Raw genomic sequence first — 24,534 nt, 5'->3', positions numbered from 1 at the left:
CTTCTAACAAGCAAAGTCAATGGGGTAGCCAGATTCGCTTAGCAACCGTGTTGCTAACTTAACAAACGCAGTGATTCACTTAAACACAAGAAAGGTCGCAAAATGGGGCAAAATTAACTTAACCAATGTCTGGCTGAACAATAGAAATTGGGGCACAGCTGAGGTCTACCTGTATATACCAAACAAAAGGAAGCACCGATTTACTTCGGTGAGATAAAATGTTATAAAGAGGCTTGCAAAAGCCTGAAAAAATGAATTCAGGATTTCAACCCTGCAGTATTGAAAAGATAGGTTTCTCCTTATTCACCCTGTAGGGCTTCCTTCCTACCTTTTCCTGTTGGCAAGGTAATTAAGTCTCTTGGATTATGCTCCTCGTGATAAGAGAATTATAGAGTTCAGACACTGAATATTGGCAGGGCGAGGATATAAGCATTTCAAAGTCAGGAGCTGTGACCATCTCTTCACTTCAAATTAATCCAGATCAGTACATCCCTGTCACCTTCAACAATCGGAAATACTTTTTTTGTTTGCCTACATGGGGCTTCATTACAGAGAATTAGCTGGAGCTAAATCCAACCCCCCAAAAGAAAAAGTTGCTGAGCACAACGCTAAGCCTAGCCCAAATTTACAGTGGTTGACCTCCTTAGAGAAAGGCAAGCTCCATAGGCCATCTCTTGTAATGAAATCTAAAGAGCTGACCAAAATATATATTTCAACAGCCTGCAATCCCTGCCTTATTTTAGCGGCTGGTTGAGTTAAAAATAATATAACTGAATTTTCAACCACTAAGACCATTTCCTGAGCACCGCTTCTTTGACAGAAGACCAAATTTCTCCGCTGAGGGTTAGCAGGAAGGAACTTTTTAGTCCAATTCCACCTTTAACGCAGAAATATAACAAACAAATAGCGGTCCAGAATCTTCTGAGACATTGCCAAATAAGTCGGGAATCATCCCATCCCTTGATAATGTATTCTAGTGGCTAAAAGCTTCCTGGATAACTTGCATAAGGCCACTCCGGAGCTATCAAACGCATCCCTGCCTAAGTTCCAAATCAGGCAAAAGATGCTGCATTATTCAGCGAGGCTGAAGAGGGTTCAAGATAAATGGAGAACTGCAGAACTTTGAAAAATCGTACTTCATAGGCAAGCCCTTTGCTTCTAGGTATTCTCCTGAAAGGAATGAATGCACTCTGTGTCAGCTCATATGCAGTCCCTCCTCTAACCAAACACATTCTACACTGGAAACCAGGCAAATAGTAATTTAAAAAAGGAAAGGAAACAAAGAAGTCCTAACTGTCAAGGGACAGCCTCAAAGCAGACAGATCTTTAATATCAAATAAAATATTTGGGAGAGCAGCGTCGAGTCAGTTGAGGGATGCTTGGCCGGTGGTTATATATATCCATGTGAGTATGCATTTAAGCAATAAATTGAGGCATTAAGAATTTAAGCTACATGATAAACTTAAAAAAAAAAAATAGAGCAATCTGTCCCGTTCTTGGTCACTGTAAGCCAGTTCTGATGTTATTGACTGATACTTGCACGAATCATCTTAAGAGACAACAAGCCAACATAAGAAATTGTGATATGCCTCTTAGACTACTGAGCAAGATAATATCTTCCTCTGAGTATTAATTGTGCATTTGCAAATATACATATGCCTTATCGCTTTGCTTTTTTAAAAGATATAAGGATTTGTAAATATCCATGGCAAATGCACTTACCACTTAACTTGTGAGCCTTCATTTGGGAAATCACTGTCAGCCAGAGATCTACCTTATGGGTTGTTATGAAGCAAAAAGACCACTCTGGGCATTTTCCAGGAAGATGGAGGTCCTGCTTAACTAATAATTTGGGAGTTCCTCTTTGATCCCATCATCCGCTTGTATCCAGGAGCCAAAAATGGGCATTGAGAATGTGTATGTGTGCGTGAGAGAGAGACACACAGATCACCAGGAAGAAAGACAAAGAAGCTTGTTAGAAAAGAAATGAGTAAGCTTCTAAAACAGGACACTCCCAATGGGGTTAACCACTTCAGTGACAAGTATTTTTAAAACTGCAGGTGTTCCTCATTATTTGTAAAGAGAGAAGAACGATTACAAGAAGACCTTTAGGGAGATCATAATAGGATAAGGCAATTATCAAAAATCACAATGAGTTTGCACATTACTTCTTTTGTGTATGTGTGTGTGTGTGTGTGTGTGTGTGTGTGCTGTGTATTGGGGGGTGAGGGTGAGAGACTTCTCCACTCAACACTGCTAAAATTGCCTGTGAATCTGTTTATTGCCAGCTCTGTTTTAAATCAGACTCAAAGGCTTACTTATTTTGAAGGAACATTCCCACTGGATAGAGTAATGTAATTACAGCAACTTGGTAAGATGAATTCCACTTTAGGGAGTCAGATATTTGGAGACCTCTTTGCTCATTCTATTAAATGGGGTGCTAGACCTTGATGTCAAATTCCTATTTCAAGAGCACTAGTATCATAGTTGGGCATTTTTCAGCCTTCGTATTGATTTTGACTCATTAGGTGCTATCAAGTTGTAACTGACTCTTGGCAACCACAACAGATTTACGCCATGATGAACTCTCCCTAACCTGGTCTTTCGGCTCTTCCAACAATGCCTTCATCACCACTGTAATTGAATCCATCCACTTTGCTCTGGGTGTCTAAGCTAACTCACTATGGTCAACTCATCATGGCCAACCCATCGCTGGACAAGTCTCCATGGCCAACGTGCCATAGGACAACTTGCTGCGAGACAGGAGTTACACTAATATATGAAGAAATAGTGGAATACAATCATTAAAGAAAGGATGCAGAAGGAGGGACAAAATGAAATGTGAATGATAAAAAATAAAATAATTTACAAATTAAATTGAATTTAATGGCCAGTTGTTCCATTCCATGTTGCTGGTCATCCTCTTTTCTTTCTTCTAAGTACCTTTCACAACCTTCTCCAGAGAGCTAATATGTCCAAAGTAGGATAATTGTGAGCTTGGTCATTAGTGCCTTAAGTGAGAATTCTGGGTTGACATCTTAATTACATGTTAAAAAAGAAAACTTTTAAATTCTGGATTCTGTTCAGAAGGGGAAGAGACCCATTCCCTTAGCACAGTGTTTCTCAACCTTGACAATTTTAAGGCATGTGGACTTCAACTCCCAGAATTCCACAGCCAGCAATGCTGGCTGTGGAATTCTGGGAGTTGAAGTCCACATGCCTTAAAATTGTCAAGGTTGAGAAACACTGCCTTAGCAGAAATAAGAACCAGCCAATTAATAAATGGTAAGCCAGATTCATAACTGCGATGTATCTTTGGATGTCGTTCTGTCTCAACATTTATGTTTTTTTTTTTTTTTGTAAAATGTCTACATATGGAATTTTAAGTTGAGGACTACATCATAGAATTTGGAGAAGTGCCAAAAGAAGAGGGATAGAATAATTGTGCTCTGCACTACATATTAGTTCAGAAAATAGAAATTAGGTCAGTTCATGTTAAAATTAAACTATTTCATCCATCTTCCCTATGTATTGTCATCTTCAAAGCACAGATTTGACATTTTAACATTTCTTTCTCCTGGCTTGTATCACCCCACTTAACTTCCTAAAATCAGGGTGCTCCCAAGACAGCTTTAACAAGGGATCTTGCTGTTGTACTAACTCAAGGCTCTGCTGGCTCAGATCACAAATACTGCGAATGGTTGCTTCTCATCCCTTGTCTCCTTCCAATAATCATTATTCCTGATCGGTGGACTCAACAACGAGTGAAGACTTTCTTTATTACCAGAGTTATTTTAGATCATTTCCACTCCAGCCTACCTTCCATTGAAGATCTATATACTGCAAGGGTCAGAAAGAGGGCTGAGAAAACATCTACAGACCCCCTCATCTCCAGGACCAAAACTGTTTCAACTCCTCCCCTCAGGACGCCACTATAGGGCAGTGATGGCGAACCTTTTAGAGACCGAGTGCCCAAACTGCAACCCAAAACCCACTTATGCATTGTCGGGTGCTGGGTAGGTGTGGCTGTAGTGTTAATGGCAGACTGGGTGGGACTAAAAAGTTCAATCAATCAATTCCAACTTTGCAAGATCTTTTTTTTCCTGCGAGACGTTGAAATTGACTGATTGATTGAACCTCTTTTTTTTTTTTTTTTTGTACATGGAGGCGGAGGCCTAAAGCAAAAAGGTTTAATAATACCCAGCTGAAGGCCTAGGACTGGGGTGACGGCGCGCGTGCCCACAGAGAGGGCTCTGAGTGCTGCCTCTGGCACCCGTGCCATAGGTTCACCACCACTGCTATAGGGCATTGCAGGACAAAATAATGAGGTTATTTTGTCTAAGGATATTTACCCATGCAGTAGGGCTACATTACTATTATCCTTCTCATCTTTCCTATTACCTTTCCTATTACCATTATATATATATATATATATTTAATGTAGTCAAGCACTAGGCTGAGTTTAGGTATCAGTGGAATTACAGAAACATAGTAAATGAACCTTTGGAAAAAAATCTGAGTCTTTATGTTCATTTCTTTGTTTGCTTGTATATTTTGTTAACTCTAAATCGCTTGTTCTACTCAATAAAACGGCACATAATTAAGGAAAAATGACACAGTGTTTGCCCATAAGACTAGAGAAGGTATTTTGTCACCATTATAGCTCATTATATGAAATTGTCACCTCTTTGTAAGATATAGATGAGAAGCCCTGAATTAACATTATTTCTTCCTCCAGTGGTGCCAGGGAAAATAATCAAGATTAAAGACAGAGTGGCCGGTTGCTTTTCTTTCATTTGCTTTTCTTCCAGAATGCTTTAAATGCAGTATATTGGGAATATTAGTTTAGTACATGGATGTATAATTTCCATTAGGCTATAGCTCCGCTTTGCTTTGCATGACATGCCAGCGTCTGAAAGTTGGTAAAGCCAGGCTTTCAGTCTGGAGGGGATGACTGAAGTTATTAAAGTAATAAATAGTACACTACATCTTTGCAAAGCTAAAGACACACTCTTAGATTCTTAATTCATTAATCCCAAACTATGCCAGCTACTCAGTCCTACTCACTCAGGGAATCTTGACTATGGATACGCAAAGCATCCTGCTTTGGAATGGAAGATTCCAAGGATCACTACCATGCTTGATTTGATTAAGTTGGACCACACACTAAACTGGTCTACAGTTTACAAGACGTAATTCATTCAGAGCAGAACTGGTTCATGATAATTTAGGCATGGTCTAGAGAGGTCCAGTTTCACAATATTTGTGGTTTGGGATGGGCATGTCCTGCAGAACAGCACAATGTTCTATCTCCAGATTGTTCATTTATACACACAATTCTGGAGCCAGAAAACAGTGCCTCTATTTTGGGCCACGGCCTACTGGGTATTGTTCAACCTCTTTCTCAGGATTCCTCAACACTAACCATATTAATACAAAGTAGCATTGACCCTTACCTAACTTTATGTGAGTATGATTTTGGTAGAATTTTAAGTATGTGCAATTTGAGAAGTAAATGCATTATAGCAATCAGATGGTTGGAGGCCATGCAACAGAATTACAAAATGATTTAGATGAGAAGATTCCTACGCATAAGCTTTTAGCAATAAAGCAATTTAACTGAACTTTCACAAGTCGACCTGGTCTTTCATGTCTGACAGTTGGATTTTCAAAGCATTGCAAGGGGGGAAAGGTATGTCACAATCAGGAGAGAAGGTCTAACCTATACATCAGGGGTCTTCAAACTTGGCCCTTTTATGACTTATGGAGTTCAAGTCCCAGAATTCCTCAGCCAGCCACACTGGCTGAGGAATTCTGGGAGTTCAAGTCCACAAGTCATAAAAGGACCAAGTTTGAAGACCCCCTGCTATACATTAATGACAAACAGAAGCAAAGTAGCTGCTCACAGCTTAGTTTAGTAAGTTGCATGAAACCAGCCCAAGAGTTCAGTTAATAGTTTAAGCAGTGGTGGGATTCAGTCAGTTCACACCATTTTGGCAGAACTGGTAGCTAATTTTTTTTTGTTGCCCAGGCCTAGAATGGACTTCCAGAAGCAGCATCCACACAGAGAACTGGTTGTTCAAATATTTGAATCCCACCACTGAGTTTAAGATATGGTGTGAATCCAGAAAACTGGATTAATGGAATAAATCAAAGTTCTAAAAGGCATGGGTAAGCAGATTTTACATAAGGATACCAAAAAGTGGATTAATTCTGTATTGTATAGAAAATTTGATTTATAGAGGAATTTTTCAATATATATATATGTTTACTTGACAAATTTCCTGATGCTGGAGTCTGATCAAAATTATGGAAAGCTTTGATTTTGTTGCACCGCTATGGGCATCGAACCATTTTTGCTAAAACAGAGAATGAACCAATATTTATTATGCAGAATCATGCCTCATTTAAGAGGAGACTTAAGCGTTTTCTTTAAAATATTTCAACGTTTCTATCTCTTTCAAGAAACTGCACTTCCTTTTTTCAAACTGAATAGAGTATCCACCTTGCAAGTATATTTATTAATAAGACTTATAAGACTGGAAGAGTACGAACGGTATTCAATTAATCACTGCAGATTGCAAATAATATTGAAATTTATCTGTAGCACGTAGGACAAACATTCTAATAAGGCTCATTTAATATCAGATTACTCAGAACAGAAAGATTTTTCTCTCCCCCAAAATAAACTGCCATTTAAGTTAGCAAAAATATTATGACTTTGTGGGATATGTGAATCTTAATAGATAACAAATCTCTGAGTGCTTTATTTTTGAAGCTTTGAGGGAAAAGAACTCTCCCCCTTTTAACATTAATGACTAAATAATAAGACACAGTCAGAATTGGGAAGAAATCCTGCTGGACAAGGAACTTTGCACAAGATGTCAAAGACCAAAATCTTATTAGAGACAAATTCAGAAAGAATGACACACCACCGAGAGGAGGATAGGCAGATAGGATAACTTAACTAACTCCAACCAGCATTGTTTAAACTAGCAAAAAAAAGCAGAAATAATACATTTGGCCTTTGTCACTGTCATTAACTTTTTCATTTTCAGTACAATAGAGAAGCAAAGGACAATTTGTCAAAGAAGGGATAAAAGGCAGAAGGTAAAAATGAAAGCCACTGCTAACTCTACACTTGCCTGTTATTGTTTTGTCCATTTATTTATATCCTTGTTTAGTGTAGAACATGGAAAGGATCAGGGTTAATCTGCGCATCAAATTCAAAATGCTCTGGTTTATGAGCCATTGTGCCAGGATGGGTATCTGACATATCTGCGGGAATTTCAGTCTAAAAGCTCTAGTTTCAGATTCCTTCTAAATGAAGTATGGGACTTCATTTTAGTGCAGGGGTGCCAAACTGCCAGCCTGTGGGCCAGACGTGTCACGCGGAAACCACACTCACCCCATTGCCAGCAATGGCAAAACAGTCCCGATACGTCATGCAATTTCACATGATGTTGCGAGTTTGACATGTTTCTTAGTGCAATCTGTCAACTAAGATTATTGTTTTGTAACATTACTCCCTCCTTCCTTCCTTCCTTCCTTCCTTCCTTCCTTCCTTCCTTCCTTCCTTCCGTCCTTCCTTCCTTCCTTCCTTTCCTTCCTCTGTGAAGCAAACTGTACAGTATTGTGGAATTCAGGTCCGTCTGTCCTCCCTCCCTCCCTCCCTCCCTCCCTCCCTTTCTTTCATTCATCCCTCCCTCCCTTTCTTTCATTCATATTCAACACTCTGAGCTGTTCTTTCTTTACTAGCCAAAACATGATTTTTACCAACTCATCCTAACACCACCCATGCAGTTCCGCTCAACAAATGGGGCTATAATGATCTGTATTTAATTAGTGTGCACAAGAGCTGCTTTATTGATTTTACTGATATATGTCTAGTTATAGGAGTATGCTAATTAAGTAATTGATCACAGGACATATCTGCTGAGTTACGGAAATCTTGTAACAAATTGCAAGCCTTATGTTAAACAAGTTTCCTCAAGCACAGCCATTTGCTTGCTGAACTCCATCCTTCTCCATCATCGTTACAATACGCTGTTCGGGTTTACTGGTGCTTCACGGTTCTTTTAAAAAGCAATGTGATATTTCTTTGTCCTAAGGCCCTTTCAGATTTTGTCTATGGACTAGCCAAGGTAGCACATTATAAATTAGAAGGGAAGTTTAAGAAACCTTTACCTAAAGTATGATAAAGCTACCTAACATTTAGATAACAGCTTTCATGCATTCATAATACTTTCTTTCTCAGAAATCTATACAACTAGTTTAATGGTAAACAAGTTCAGGGTCACCATCTTTATTTTACAAATCACAGAGGCTGACAAAAATGACAATCACTATCAAACAGTGGAAATTCCCTAGATTGTAGAGTTGGAAGTTGGCCCAGTTCTAGAACAGCCACTTGACTTTTAAGTATTGGAAACTGGTTAAGGTCTTTATGATGTCCTGATATTTTGGACAGTAGAAGGTAATCTTCTGAAAGCATGGAAGATCTCATGGGCATAATATTTGGACCAACTTCTGTATTATCTACTTCTTTTGCTTTCCAACTTGGACTGTTGAAGAATTCTGGAGAATTCAAAAGCTTGTGCACTCATTCATGTGTGCCATTATGGTTATTCCTTCTAAAGTTGTTGACCAACTTATACTTTCTCATAGCATCATTGATCTTCTTCTCTCTCCATTCCCCATATAGACATAGTTGGTTCTGAAATAGTGATAGAGGCTAACTGTATGCTCTAAGTCAGTGGTTCTCAACCTGTGGGTCGGGACCCCATTTGGGGTCGAACGACCATTTCACGGGGGTCACCAAACAACGCAGTCCGCCATTTTTTCCCCTTTTCCTTAGCTGTGCTACTCCCTTTTATTCTATTGGCTTTTGAAAGCCAATAGAATAGACTCTCTTGAATAGAGTCTAATTCTATTGGCTTTCAAAAGCCAATAGGAATTGTCCAGGCTGTCTCTGCCCTGCTGAGCCCGCCAAAAGTCCCAGTCTGTAAAAGGTGCTGCACCAGTTGAGTAGTCCTCGACTTACGACCGATTGAGTAGTCCTCGACTTACGACCAGTTGGGGGTCGTGGCATTAAAAAGGTTGAGAACCACTGCTCTGAGTGCAAAAACAAGGACAGAAAAAATTAAGAACTTTTTGAGAGTGAAAGTTTTATTCCCATTTTATGAATTTCTAGTTGAGCAGTGGGAAAAAAATACATAATTGGAAAGAGCTGCAGTGAGCCTTTAAAATCATAATTTTGCAAAGCTCCTATCATGCCCAAAGGTATCTAAGCTTGTTGAACTATATGAAAATCTTTACACACAGATAGAATATTTGATGTTCAATAATAAGAAACAGGTGAGAATCCTCTGGCTTAATTTGGAGTGATATCTTGACTTTACTCCTCTGATCCAGAGCTATAGAAAAAAAAAGATGGGAAAGAGATGACACATATGGCCAATAAAAATTGTTAGAATAATCACTATATTTCTGGCAAGCAGGAAGAATTGTTTTGCAATATTTACAGATTTTCAAATCAAAACGCTTAAGAGACATGTTTAAATTGAAATAGGGTGCATGAATCAAGTTCACATCTTAGGATTTTGTTGTTGTTTTTAGTATTAGCTGAAATCAGTTGTGTCTGAGTCTTTCATTTTTATAATCAACTGAATTTTATTCACAGCCCAAAGGCCCCAAAGCAAATTACAAATATAATCTAAACTCGGCATTAAATTGTTTTTCTGTTAAATGCATAAAATTAATATTACATGCCGGCACAGATATGAAGAAATCCGGATGAGGGCTATTTTCAATAAAGTGCTGCAATGGTGAACACTATCTATACCACTTTATAATGCCTTGGTAGGGCCACACTTGGAATGCTGCATCCAGTTTTGGTCACCACGATGTAAAAAAGATGTTGAGACTCTAGAAAGGGTGCAGAAAAGAGCAACAAAGATGATTAGGGGACTGGAGGATAAAACATACGAAGAATGGTTGCAGGAATTGGGTGTGTCTAGTCTAATGAAAAGAAGGATTAGGGGTGACATGATAGCAGCGTTCCAATATCTCAGGGGTTGCCACAAAGAAGAGGGGGGTCAACTATTCTCCAAAGCACCTGAAGGCAGGACAAGAAGCAATGGATGGAAGCTAATCAAGGACTTTTTCAAAAGTCAGACTGGGGTAGACTTTGACCCTATTCCAAAGGCTAATAAAAAAATACTTCGGAGAAGGAGCAAGTTGTCGCTTTGACTGGTTGGTTAAGCCGTTGAGGATGTAAATTATGAATGTTTTGGCATTTTGATACAATGCCAAAAGTGTATTATGTGATCATGACAGCATACAAAATTGATAAATAAATATTCCACATAATTAATTTGAACAGGGATGAAAACCTGGAAGAGGCTTTAACCCATAACCACTGTACTGTTTGGTTTACAACTGAACTACATTTCCTCAACCAGCATCTGTCACAGCCATCATTTCAGCAAATGATATGGCCAGAATCAAAGGTCCATAGAAATTGCAGTCTATTCTTACTTGACATTTGCATCCAGATATTCCTTTTGCACAATACTTCTTTTACCAGTTAAGAAACATAGACTGGTGCATAAGAAATCAAAGAACCAAAATCAGATTTAGTCCAAAGTCCTCTTTCCTAATCTGTGAACGGATAACTAGCTTTAAAATTACAATATATATATATATATATATATCAGTAAATTAGCATCAGCTTTGGCAATTAAAAAAAAAACCCTAGAAACTTAAAATAATCATAATTCTTATCATAAGCCTCATACCAGAAGGGTTTCTGTGAATATGGGTCAATTGTTTCATTAGGGGCAACCTCTACCAAAAAATGGACTTTTCCTTACCAAAATTCACATTGGTTCCAGAGAAGGAATGTTTTGATTCCAATACAGAAAACTGATAGATGGATGGGGAGATAGCTGGACAGGTGGAAAAATGGTGGAAGGGGAGATGGATGGATGGATGGATGGATGGATAGATGGATAGTGGGTGGGTGGGTGAGTGGGTGGGTGTGTGGATGGATGGGTGGGTGGGTGGGTGAAGGGAGGGACGGACAGACAAACAGACAGACAGACCACAATGTTTTCCCCACAGTAAATTCTTTTGTGTGATTTCATCTTACGATATCTGAAATAATAGCTGCACATAGATAGAACTTCCTTATCAGGCCACAAACTCCACAGAGTGATTTTTAGACTAGCCATATAACACAACAAGAACTCCTTTAGGGGAGTTGGCTATAGCTCAGTCAGCCTTCACATTTAATTAATTCTTATACTTAGACTCTTCATCTCCCCAGGAGATTCAAGATTAGGCACACAGGTGTTATCACCTCCAGTAAATCAAGGGTTGCTTATATGTCACAACAGACTCTTATATGTCAAGAGAAAGCACTGAAAAAAGGCCCCCAAAGCTAATATTACCCACCAAAAGCAGATGATCCTGAGAGGCATTATTAATTATCCTGGGATAGAGAAAGTTGAAAGCTTACTTTCCATTTATAATCAAAATTCTGATGATGGCAATTTTTTTTTTTTTTGAGCGCCAGGCTTTTTCCAGAGGAAAAAAATCAGGGAGTGTATTCAGATCTGAAAAATTCTATTCAGTTTGCAATTTCCTGCCTTTTCGAAGGCAAGAATCCAATAACATGAATTGTGTAATCTAGTTCTGGTCTTTTTTATTGTAGCTTCACTAGAGGTCAAGATGTGTACCAGTACTGGGCTACAATAGCTATATAAGCCTTCATGCTTCCCTGTTCCTCTAGCAACTACTGTATATGCAGCTGTATAAAATATATCTTGGTATTTCTACAGTCTTTTTCTTTCGTTTGAAAGTATGGGATATATATTCGTAGCAGGGGAATAAAGCATTACGCATACAAAAAGCACACAAAACCAATCCTTTGTAATTTTAGCTGACATATTAGCTAAACTGTATCTCACTGTGCTGTCTAAAAAATCAAAATGATGTTCCAGTTGGATCAGATTGATTGAAAGTGAGTTGCAGCTACACAAAAACATGAATGCTCTAGAGCAGACATGTCAAACTCGCAATGTCACGTGACGTCGCACGTCATATCAGAACTTTTCCCCCATTGCCGGCAATGGAGTGGGCGCGGTTTTGTTGTGACACGTCCGGCCCATGGGCTGGCAGTTTGACACCGCTGTTCTAGGGACAACATACCAAATCCTAAATTAAATGTTGTTGTTTACTGATGGATCAGAATCTCAACACCAGATAACCTTCAGGTCAAGCTGTGGTTCTTTTAATATTGAGATGTGCAGTTATTACATGTATTCAATTTACAGCCTTTTTTTGCCACAGTCATAAAGCAAATACCATCATCAGGTGACTGTTACTTGTTACCTTCCCTGCTACTATGGAAGGAAGGAAGAAAGGAAGGAAGGGAGGGAGGGAAGGAGGGAGGAGGAGGAGGAGGAGGAGGAGGAGGAGGAGGAGGAGGAGGAGGAGGAGGAGGAGGAGGAGGAAAAGAAGAAGAACAACAACAACAAGAAGAAGAAGAACAAGAACAAGAAGAAGAACAAGAAGAAAGTTGGAAGGGACCTTGAAGGTCTTCTAGTCCAACAACAACAACAGAGTTGGAAGGGACCTTGCAGGTCTTCTAGTCCAATCCCTTGCTCATTTCATACAAATGGTTGTCCAATCTCTAGTCCAATGCAAACGGTAATCTTGTGACTGTGGGACACTGCAACTGTTGTAAATGTTTGACAGTTGCCAAGTGCCTGGATCACAAACATGGGGATGCTACAACAGTCATAAGTGTGAGGACCAGTCTTAAGTTTTTTTTTTCAGTGTGATTGTTAACTTCAAATAGTTGCTAAACAAATGGTGCTAAGTTGAGGGGTACCTATAATAAAATACGGTAAATAGTGGACCACTTCCTTCACAATCATTTTGCCTGAGGAAATGAATGTCGAAAAGCTATCTAACACCCCATAAGTGAAACATCTGTATTAGCATTCAGACAATCTGAAGAGGTAATGGAAATACAGATCTTGTGCTCTGCAGGCTGCTTTTTACTTTTCACTCTTACAAACAGCAGATCTTTTGACTTGCTATGAAAGATAATGGCACACTTATTTAAACTATCCTGCCATTTGTTTGACTTAATAGATCCAGGAAACAAGTATAAATTGCAGCTGATTGTATGACCAATTTCTGATAATGTGGCATTCGCTATTAAAAGACCATCTCAAAATTTCTGCAGAGTGGAACTTGTAGTCAGCTTGTAGGATCCCAACTCACTCTCAAGTGCTGGGGAAATCAGGAGATTCAGGTAGTTCAAATGAGTATAAAGATTTATTGCAAGCTTAAGCTCTCTACAAGAATCTGACCAACTAATGGTCAAGAGAAATGAGCGGGAGATAAGAAAGGCATTCAAGGAGGGCTGGATGTCGACCTTGAGGGCATGCAGGGACTCATAGCTTATGATGCATTTGACCCATCCCTCAGGCTCAGGCTGGTCATCTCCTTCACCCATTACAATTCCCACCAACCTTCAGTTGGTCCAGGGAAATATACAAAGAGCACAATGGACTTTTCATCTCTAGCAGCAATGAAGCACAGCTCTTTGTTTTATCAGTACGTTTTACCCATTTACTAGAGTGAGCATGAAAAGCTGTCCCAACTTAATCCCCCGAGGTACCCACATTCCAGTTCCTGCAAAGTATGTAAAAGAGACAAACAATAAAGTGATGGTTCATCAGGGGAACTTAATGAAATCTGAGCAGAAATCAGAAGTAATTTATCAGAGAGCTATTCACTGTAGAAAAACAAGCTAGCATGAGGGATTTTGAGAAATAAAGAGAAATAAGCTCTTTGTATAGTTGAGAAATAACTCAAATAATGGGGAATTCAGAGTGGTGAAATAAAAGGATTACTCTCATCTGATTCTCATGGTATCCACATTTTCTCGTGTCAAAAAAAGATTTGTAGAGACATTCATGGCACACCTCAGGAGAGAAAAACTTAAACATTCTTGTCTTGTCCATATGTTGTCACTGCATCTATACAATAATTACTTAATCCCCCAAAGCACAGACCAGCTATAAATCATACAGCAGGCCACATACCAAATCGTGGTGTTAACAATGTAATGAGACATATCCCAAATGTGTTATTTCAGCAACTCATTTCATTAATAATACTCCGTTAGCAAATCTTTGTATAAAAAGGCAGCAAATGTTTTGATTTAATGAGAAAACTAAATTGCAAACTTAGAAAAAAGTTTTCAGAACTAAAGCAGGATAGCTATTGTATGTTCTCATATGGTTTCTACCAGACTAGACTGAATTATATTCATGAAAGCATGCTGATTTGTAGAAAATTAATAATAATCATCATTAACCTCAAGAGTCCATCGGCTCCTGCCAACCTAGCAGTTCAAAAGCATGCAAATGATAGTAGATAAATAGGTACCACTTCAATGGGAAGTTAACGGTGCTCCATGACATTATGCTGGCCACATGACTGCAGAAATATCTTTGGACACTGCTGGCTCAATGGCCTTGAAACCAAGATGAGCACCACCCTATACAGATGACAACAACTAGCAGGGACTCTTTTACCAAAGCCAAGAACGACACACAGTTATTTCTAAGCATTTTCCTTTATTGTTCCTCATCTGTAGACAGAATCTTGCCAAAGTAAAGCAAACTAATTGTATCATTAAAGCTATGAGATGAAAACATCTAAGGAGGAGTGGACTTGACTCTCTTCCTCCCAACAAAACTATCTAAACTGCATGCGCTTCAGAGACACAACCCCCCCAAAATTGAATGATGAAGATGGCAACTGAATCATGAAGGTCAACACGTCTGCTTGGAACAAAGCCCTACTGAATTCTGAATAAGAATTTAGACTTAGGCTTTCAAAGGTAGTGTTGCTAATAACAATAGTAATAATTTATTTAACTTGTACACCCTCTCATTCTCAACAGCTCTGGGTGGCTCACAACCTTCAAAGAAATTGCAGTGCTACATGGAATAATTTTGAATCAGATGCACAATATTCAGAGTTTCTTTACCTGAAACTCATTTAACACACAAGCTTGCAGGTATAGTCAATTTTTAAACTACATTCATACTAATTACTCATGGATTTAATAAGGCTGCAAGCAGATTCAAGTCCCAAGCCCACTGTACTCTAACATTCTTCTATGTAAGTATTTAAGCCTTTTTTTAAAAAATAAATTGTCACTTGAGAACTTTCCTTTGTTTGTTTGAGGGTGGATTTACTAGTCCTGGTTCATCATAATATCCCAAGCCATGATTTTATGGTAATATCCCAAGAGCAACTAAAGAGAGATTGCCTGAAAGAGAGGCAAGTGCTTAAAATTTCCGTACCCATTACTACAGGATGAATCCAGTAAGAATTCTCAATTTGCTAATGACTTACAAAACTCATTGGCCCAATGTCTAATGACATCAATGATGCCACGTTCAGTTGGGCCCTAGGCCAGATGTCATACTTGGAAAGTAGATTGTTTCATCCTTCATCTATTCAGACCATTTGAGACTGAAATCACAGTTTTCTACATAAAGGTACACATTCAAAAAGTGCCAAGCAGCACTGCGGTCTTGTATTAAGTCCAGAACAATTTTATTCCTAAGAGGTAGTTTATGCCTTCATTTATAGCAATCACGCAGTTATTCATGCATCCAAACTGATTTTAGCCAAAGACAAAGTCATTTTTAACACTAAAAGGGGATATCAAAAGACTATCCACAGACAATCCTTTGTTCATTTAGACATGCATAGATTACATTTTACTGAGCGTTTTCCTCTACAAAGGCAAGCAAACTCAGATCTAAGAAGCAATGCCTATATTAACTGAATGGGATTTTGGGGTGCATGTACATGTGCCTTAATGTTCCTTTAAAATGCCTCCAAGATAGATAGATAGATAGATAGATAGATAGACAGACAGACAGACAGACAGACAGACAGACAGACAGACAGACAGACAGACAGAATTGAGATAGATAGATACAGGGGAGAAGATAGATAGATAGATAGATAGATAGATAGATAGGTAGGTAGGTAGGTAGGTAGGTAGGTAGGTAGGTAGGTAGGTAGGTAGGTAGGTAGGCAGGCAGGCAGGCAGGCAGGCAGACGAGTGGTGTGCTGGCCTAGTGGTGAAGACACTTGCCTCCCACTTGGAAGGCTAATAATTCAATCCTAAGTATTAGCAGATGTTTCTCTCCTAAGGTGCAAAGAGAAAATATCTGCTGCAAACTCCATGTAGGTGTTAGGAAGGGCATCTGGTGAGTAAAGGCTCAGCTCTATCCAGTCGTCCCAACTCTATCCTGAATTAAGGGATTATAGAGTCATAAAAAGGGGATAGACAGACACACAGATACACAAGATATAGATACATAGATAGATTCCTTTATTTTAGAGAATTATAGCAATGATTTTCATGAACCAATGAAAATGTTTTGCACTTCTTTTCAGTATAATGATCAAGCAAATCATGGAATGCAGAAAGTCATAGAAACAGTATCAGCTTTTACAAGCTAGTCTGATTTAACAACTGAGTATATAACATCATCATAAGCCATGAATTGATTGATCATGATCTACTGAATAAACAACTGGCTGGATTCACACAACCTGTTAATATGGTGGCTATATTACTTGATTTCTACAAACTAAGCCAGCAACACAGAAGTTTAGTGTGTGAACTTCCCTGCATTTATTTAATTGCTCTTTCATTCAAGAGTTGAAGGTTGGTTCAAGACTGAATGGTGGGCCCAGAGTCACTCACTGAGCTTCTATGAGCTTTGAAGTCAATTATGGCTCCCCTGATGTATGGCAAACACCTTTTGAAACGAGAAAAGTTGTAGACATTATTGTTGAGCACGAGATCCACAAACTGCAATGCAAGCCAGCAAAACAAACAAAAATCCATGGGGGCTGAGTTCTGACTGCTTATTTCATCTTGGACCCCAACGAAAAGCCAGTATGTTTTAGACTCACTCTCTCTCATTATTAACTGCTATTTCATACTAGCACTCCTCAACAGAGAAACTTCTACAAAACACTATTTTTCTGGCACATCCTCATGCTGTTCAGTTAATCTCAGACAATCAATATCTTATAGTAGTTTCACCACCACCATCATCATTAACAGACTAGCATGCTGACTTGTAAGCAGTTAAAACCATGAGTATTGGTGTGCTTGTCTGTCTCTGTGTCTAAAGTGTGTCTGTGTGTGTATGAAACAAAAACGCACCACTTTCTAAAGCAAAGAAACAGAGCTCACCCAGCAAAACCCTTTGGTTTTTTTTTGGGGGGGGGGCATCTGTTCATACTGAGGACAAGGAACTGGTATTCTCCAACGCACAGGACAAGAAGCAAAGGATAGAAACTAATCAAGGAAAGAAGCAACCTAGAACTAAGAAGAAATTTCCTGACAGTCGGAACAATTAATCAGTGGAACAACTTGCCTCCAGAAGTTGTGAATGCTCCAACACTGGAAGTTTTTAAGAAGTTTTGTCTGAAATGGTATAGGGTTTCCTGTCTAAGCAGGGGATTGGACTGGAAGACCTTCAAGGTCCCTCCAACTCTGTTATTCTATTCTATTAAAGTAAAATATGACATCCAGTAGGTCACACCAAGCTTAGTTTGGAAGACCTCTCACAACATGCCTTCTTGTAGGCTTATTCTTGGTAGCAGCCAATGGCCATGAAATCTTTCAATGGTTTTTGGGGTTCTAGTTTGTCATCCAGGAAGTAGAAAGTACATATGGTAGCCCCATCACCATCTAATAATACGTACTCCATACTTAGGAAAGTGAAATTCCAACCAAAGGTTTTGTGCCAAGACATCATCCTCTTGATATCATCAGAGCAGATGACGAAGGAGAGGAACTGCAAATAATTCAGGCCAAAAGAGAAATCCCAAAATCAGGCTCTTTCCAGTTCTTCTTTCTCCTACTAGGTCAGTCATGGATTTCTGCTGTCCTGCATCTTCCAAAAAAGGTCTTCTTCATGCCTTTCCAAAGAGGGACCCTGACATCATTGCGTTTGGGCTTCAAGAGCCATCCTAACTTACCTGTTCTACTTTCACATCCCCTGCGGTCTTGTCACCGAAACCCAGTTAGGACTTGTGCTATGTTGAGGTTGATGACAACAATTTTCCTAAAAGAGGCACTGGGTCTACCTTGATTTCTTGTCTGTTAGAGTATGACATCTAATGCTTTATGCATGGCATTATTTTCGCATCACCAGACTCTTCTAACGGAATAACAAGCATCAGAAGAGATGCTTGTTTAACACCTCAAGCATTCAAATTGCCTCAGGTGCTACAGAGGGGAAAGGAGACTACTCAGTAAAGATGGGCCTCTCTAGAATTGCGATTTTAGATTAAAGGAACCCCAACATTGTTCTTCTTTGTCTGTTGTGGTTCCTTTCTTTTAGAGAACGAGAGAGTGAACCTAAAAGAGCTCCCCCCCTCCAAATGTCCATGTATGGAGTGTTCTCTGTTCCCATAAGAGCAAAGCCTCAGTGTGCCAATCTCGAAGCTAAAAAGACTCTCCTAAAAAGATCTGAAAATGTCACAAACTTTTTTTTTATCAGTGACAGATATGCCTATTAAAGCGGATATAGTGAGATGGATGGATATGCTTACCAAAGCATAAAAAAAAGAAGATACATTTTATTAGCAAAAAAAATCCCGATGTACTGCTGTAACAGGTTACTATGGTTACTGTTTAACAAATCCAGCCCTCCACAGTCAAGTCAATTGCATTCCATAAACAGGACCAGAAATGAACAGTTGATACATCTAAGCACCGCTCTTGCAAGACCAGAATTGTTCTCCTGTCTTTATGGACATGGAATCCTGTCAAAGGATCAGCAGATAATCTTCAGGCACAGTTTTCTGAAATTGTTAACTGGAGACATTCTTTCTCCCTGCAGGCAGACTGCATTAAAATTGCAGCTGGGCTCAAATTGGCATTCTGAAATTTGCAATTGCTGGACAAAAAACATTAAGAAAGCTATTTTTTTCCCCCTTAATTTCTCAAAAGGAAGAAAAACAAGCCCTGACAATTACTCAAAACATTGAGAAAGCTAATTTTTTTCTTAATTTCTTAACAGGAAGAAAAACAAAAACAATTAATATAATTATTAACACACACACACACACACACACACACACACAATATAATTATTAATGTATGTACACATTCTCTCTCTCTCTCTCTCTCTCTCTCTCTCTCTATATATATATATATATATATATATATATATATATATATATATATATATATATATATATATATATATAAAAGGCGTTTGCCTTTTAACCCTGACGATGTCAAGTGTATTTGACGAAAGCTCGGTGGATTAAATTCTATTTTTGATAGATATTCTCTTGGTGATCATTATTATTTGGACAAAATATATATATATATATATATATATATATATATATATATATATATATATATATATATATATATATATGCAAAAAATATTCCAAACTAGAAAATAGGAATTTGGGGAGTGTTCTTTTTATTAAATATAGAAAAAGTGGGAGCATTCCTTTGCACAGAATGCTAAGTGATTGAAGCATGTTAGTTTGTACTTCCATACAAGCGGTCCTCAACTTATGACAATTGAGACGAGACTTTCCATTGCTAAGCAAGGCAGTTGGTTGTTAAGTGGGAGGTTGTCATTTGAGGAGTACTTGTATTGGCAAATGCAATCTCAATTCACTTGGCACTCTGACTAGAATCAAGAACCTTTATTATTTGTTCTTTTTTTTAGCTATGATAATTATTTGAATGAGATTTAAATGCCATTTGAAGAAATAAGAGAGATCTGTGATAAAATCAATGATTTATGAGATTATGAATTAGAATATATCTGGATTAGTATTTTAGAAGGGATACCGTAAGTGATAATATGTTTATCTAAGATTAAATTGGATTATGGTAACTGTAAATTAATAAATTTCAAAACAGGATTAGGATTTATAGATATGTAATGTAGAAATGGATTATGTTAAATAGGTTATATTATTTGAGGGAAATAGAGAGGGAACATTTAATGTATTTACTTGAGCTATTATATGATTTTGTTTTTGGATAATTGATCACCTAACCACCACGGTGTGTCTTGAGCATTCTGCTGTAAAAGTTAAAAAACCAATAAAATTTGTTATAAAAAAAGAACCTTTATTATTTGTTACATTTATAACCCACTTGCTTTTAATGAACACTCCCCTACCCCCTCATGGAAGAAAAACTGTGACGTTCTAGCTAAGTTTGGCCCCGTTAATTCATAAATTTTGCCTTCCAACTTTTCCAAGAATTAGAGGCAATAAACTTCTGACGCTTCAGAAGTTGCTAAACTACAACTCCCAGCATCCTCACCAGGAGAAGCTGTAGGCCACATGGATCGTTTAAAATGCTTACGTTTACTTATCAAATTTATTTGTCACCCATCTTGCAGCTCAGGCAACTGCTAAATGTCATAATTCCTTCCAATGACATTTGCCAACCGTCATTTAATACTGAGCATATATTAAGCTTCTATTTTTGATCAAATGATCCTTTTGTTAGTGCAGGAGAGTTGCTTTAACGTCTATCTAGTTCAGATAAGACCACAATGAGATACAAAAGGGGTAGGAACAGACCAATTAGGCAGCAAAACATTTCAAACCAAAACAGAAAAGAAGTACAGTTGCCATCACTCAACGTACAGACAACTCTACTTGGGTGATTGAGAATTTCCGTTGACATTTAAACAAGCAGTGTATAGCTTTGATTTATATTGTCATCCTACCACTTAGAAGACTTTAAGAGACCACAAGAGAGGCATGAAACTAATTTGAAAAGTACAAAAATGAATTCAGAGATGGTCCGAACAGCTCTATAGGAGGTAATATCAATGCAGAGGTCAGTCTTAGTCTGGAGAAGACAAGTCTACTAGACCTTAGAGTTTCCTACCAAATAAGATTGGTTATGGATAGAAGCTATCCCAGAATGTCCCCCCAAAATGAAGACGTTTTGTTCTCCCATGAAGAACAAATTCCCAACCATCTTCCCCGTAATAATTACTTTCCTTATTCTGCTTTTGTAAAAGTCCTTACGCTCAGTCCATTTGTTAACACCCCGACAACTGCAACTGGAATCCACAACTTAAGGATTATGCCCCAATAAGTTTGTGTAAACTCTTAAGCCTGCCTATAGATCTGTCTTTTTCTCTGGGACGATCTGATCTGGCTTCAAGACCGTGGAGGGTTTTCACCACTTTCAGCAGAAATTTTACCATTTAGGAACTTATAGGGGAAATCATAAAGTTGGAAGGGGCTCAGCGCAGAAGTTCAAAGCAAGACAGCCCTGACAGATGCTTGCCCAGCTTCTGCTCAATTCATCCAGCAAAATGTAATTAGTTCCACTATCAGCAGTTGAAATCAGCAGGCAAAATACAACTCCACCATCCCAGAGGAAATGCATACAAGCTACCTTCAGAGACCATGCTAAGCCACTGCTTGCTGAACCATGCTTGTTAATCAAGCCCTAATTGACTGGATTTACACAACACGCTAAGCCAAACCCAAACAAACTCCACTGCAGCTTAGCGACGATATGCAAACCCAAATAACAAAGACATTGAACCGTTTTCAACGGTGTTAATAATGATCATTCCAAAAAGCAAGCAGGAAATAGGGAGTTCGTAAATGGTTTCCCCAACCTATGCCTTCCGTTCACAAGGTTTCCATATTCAGGAAGAAAATCAAGGGCTGGATTGGCTGAGCATATGGAGTTAGCCCCACAAGGAAACAAATCGTGGCTCAGCCAAATAAGATGACTATTATTCATGCAGCCATTATGAATGTGCACAATTAGGTCTGTGTTAAGCTGAATGCAAATCTTTTTGTGATTCCATAAATTATAAATGAAACTGGATTGTGTATTTCCAACTATCTTCCATGCGTTTGTCTCCCCCCTCTCTCTCTCCTTTCTGTCTCTGCCTGTCTCTATCTCTCGTCTGTCTGTCTGTCTGTCTGTCTGTCTCTCTCTCTCTCTCTCTCTCTCTCTCTCTCTCTCTCTCTCTCTCTCTCTCTCTCAGATAGCTACATGCATTCTTATTTCTTGCAAAAAGAAAAGAAAAAGAAAAAACCAACAGCTTGTTTGAACATTGGCTGGCACGGAATTCATAGACAGAGAGAGGTAACTCATCACCTTAGAAAAACAGTTTGACTTCTTTTGCACCACCTACAGGCATGTGAAAAGGGAAGACAGGCTCTTTATTTGATTGCAATGGCATAGCCCAGATTCCTTAACTCTCCTTATTTCGAGGGAAGGCAGACCCGCAACTGAAGGAATCTCTGTACAAATTTGTACCAGCCAAGGGTAAAGCCTCCAGATCCGTCAGAACTATCAAAGGGGAAAAAAAAAAAAAAAACAGAAAAAAAACAGACCCACTGTTCTCTCCTTCTCTAAGGGGGAAATATAAAACGGACACCTTTGTTCACAGTGGCTGAAACAAATGCTGCAACGCCAGGAGCATTTCCAGTTCCTTTTGTCTTCACATTTGGATGAAAGGGAATAGAATTTGCTTCCTATAAAGACCTTTAAAAATCAGGGTAAGCAGCTGGAGCGCTGGCTTAAAACTCAACCCTCGTTTTGATGCTAGCCTCCAGCTTGGAGCTTTCTGATGGTGTTTGGAAAGTGAATGACTGTATTCTTTACCTTCTGAAGAAAATATTAGTGGAGGTAACAGCTCCAACGAGGCCCGAAACAGGCTTGGTTTTGCTGAGATGCTAAAGCTGCAGAAGAGTCTTTCTGCATCAACAATACTACGGGGAACTCCAAATTCAGACCGATTATCCCAGGGTTGAAAACAAACAGAAGTCCATGGAGATTTCCTGCTGCCTTGGTCCTCTTCCAACTTAGCTAGGGGCTCTTTCCTCATCCAAAAAGTTGCCTTAAGAGACTTCACTTTGTCTTTCAGCCAAAGTGTGGCCTTTAAAAAAAAAAATCTATATGAGAGTGCCTCCCTTGCCCAAGGCTAAAAGGATACCCATGTTCACTTCAATTTGTGCTTTCTTTCAGCATCTGTCTAGGAAGATTCATTGCTCCTTCCATTTTTCAAGCAATGCATCATTTAAATATTCTGACTGGGTTTTCAGGTAATAACTAAGCCTCATTTGAGCCATAGTTTATTCTGCTGAAATGGTCTCATTAGCTAAGAAGGTAGCTACAAGCACACCCAGCCAAACACAAACACACACACAAACAAACAAACTGTGTCTGAACACTGATATCTAATTGCTAGTAGACTCTTCTGCTGTAACTGGATTTAAGAACATAGAAAGTACCACAGATTGAGCCCAAACACAGTTCCTATGACTGGCGGTTTCAGATTCCCAGCCTCGTAAGCAAGGGTCCTCTGAAATTTGCCCTTCCTCTAAAAGAATTGGTGCGATAACCTCTTGAATGAAGGCCAATATATGTGTCCCAGGATAATGTTGCAAGATCCAATCTTGGTTGGTCACCAAGACAAGTGGTTGATACCCTCTCGATTGCCCAAAGAGTAAATAAATAAATACAATGGACAACACGGTCCATCTCACTGAGTTTATATACGTCTGTTAGCAGAGAATGTCACTTGGGTGATTGGGAGCCTCACTTAATGTTTTGGGGAATTCAAGGGCCACAGTGGGTTTGACAAAATAGCTGAGCAAGATTTCCTCCTGAGGTCTGTTTCGTTGTTTCACTTCTAATGATATTGAGCCTACTAAGAACTTAAGCCGCCATCGTCATATTGTTTCCTAACTCAAACGGAGTCATGAGAGGAAGCATCAAATGTTTTCTTCTTCCTCCTTATGTCACTAAGACAGAGATAGCAAAAAGTGGTTTGGGGCCACAAACTGCCCCAACTTTAAGCTAAGCCACCATGTGTTTCGTTCGCAAATCCCATTACTTATTCGGCAAAAGAGCGCTAAGCCTAGCACGGCTCAGCATGACGCATGTCTCAAATCTTAGAAGTTCCATCTCTGAATGATCAAAGTCATAAGTAAGCTTACAGCTCTAATTTTTTTCCTCCTGCAACTTCCTTAAGACGTAGTTAGACTCATACAATTATTACAGCAACCCACAATGTGGTTTGTTGGTTTTAACATATTAGATGCCCTAAGCTTGTTTGGTTTTAAGCTACGGCTTGTTATCTGACACCGTTTGATCAGATTTAGGAACACAAAACAAATCATGGCTTAGCGTGCTGTATAAATATCTCAAGTTACGGATTCCCCCAAAGGACGCAAGCAGAGAAGATAGGAAATTATTATTGATATTGTTATTATGGGATGGGAAACTTTGCCTTAGCAGCCCTCTGCCCGCTTCCCTTGGGGAACTCCCTCCAGTTTCCATCCAGCATTCCTTAAACCGATTTTTGCTGATGCCATGGGATTTCCCTTTTCTTCTCCTTATCTCAAACTCCATGTATGAATCACAACATGGCTTGA

General features: G+C 38.9%; 1 protein-coding gene across 12 annotated transcripts in view; it reads right to left on the bottom strand.

The window, feature by feature from the left end:
• PCDH11X (protocadherin 11 X-linked) overlaps positions 1 to 24,534 on the bottom strand; it is a 495,127-nt gene that overhangs the window by 443,113 nt on the left and 27,480 nt on the right. For 11 of the 12 annotated variants that reach the window (XR_005555087.1, XR_005555088.1, XM_039330010.1 and 8 more), the window contains exon 1: positions 1,723 to 1,943. The exons of the other annotated variant lie outside the window; for it this stretch is intronic. Coding sequence is in view for 9 of the 11 variants with exons in the window: in XM_039330010.1 (XP_039185944.1) it covers positions 1,723 to 1,744 (22 nt within the window). In the remaining 2 variants the exon portion in view is untranslated. Of the gene's footprint in view, positions 1 to 1,722; positions 1,944 to 24,534 lie in introns of those variants that run through there. 12 annotated transcript variants of the gene reach the window in all.

Source organism: Crotalus tigris, unplaced genomic scaffold, assembly GCF_016545835.1.
Source record: "Crotalus tigris isolate CLP2741 ecotype Arizona unplaced genomic scaffold, ASM1654583v1 scf7180000017622.5263843, whole genome shotgun sequence".
Taxonomy (NCBI): domain Eukaryota; kingdom Metazoa; phylum Chordata; class Lepidosauria; order Squamata; family Viperidae; genus Crotalus; species Crotalus tigris.
This window is presented reverse-complemented; position numbering and strand designations above follow the sequence as displayed.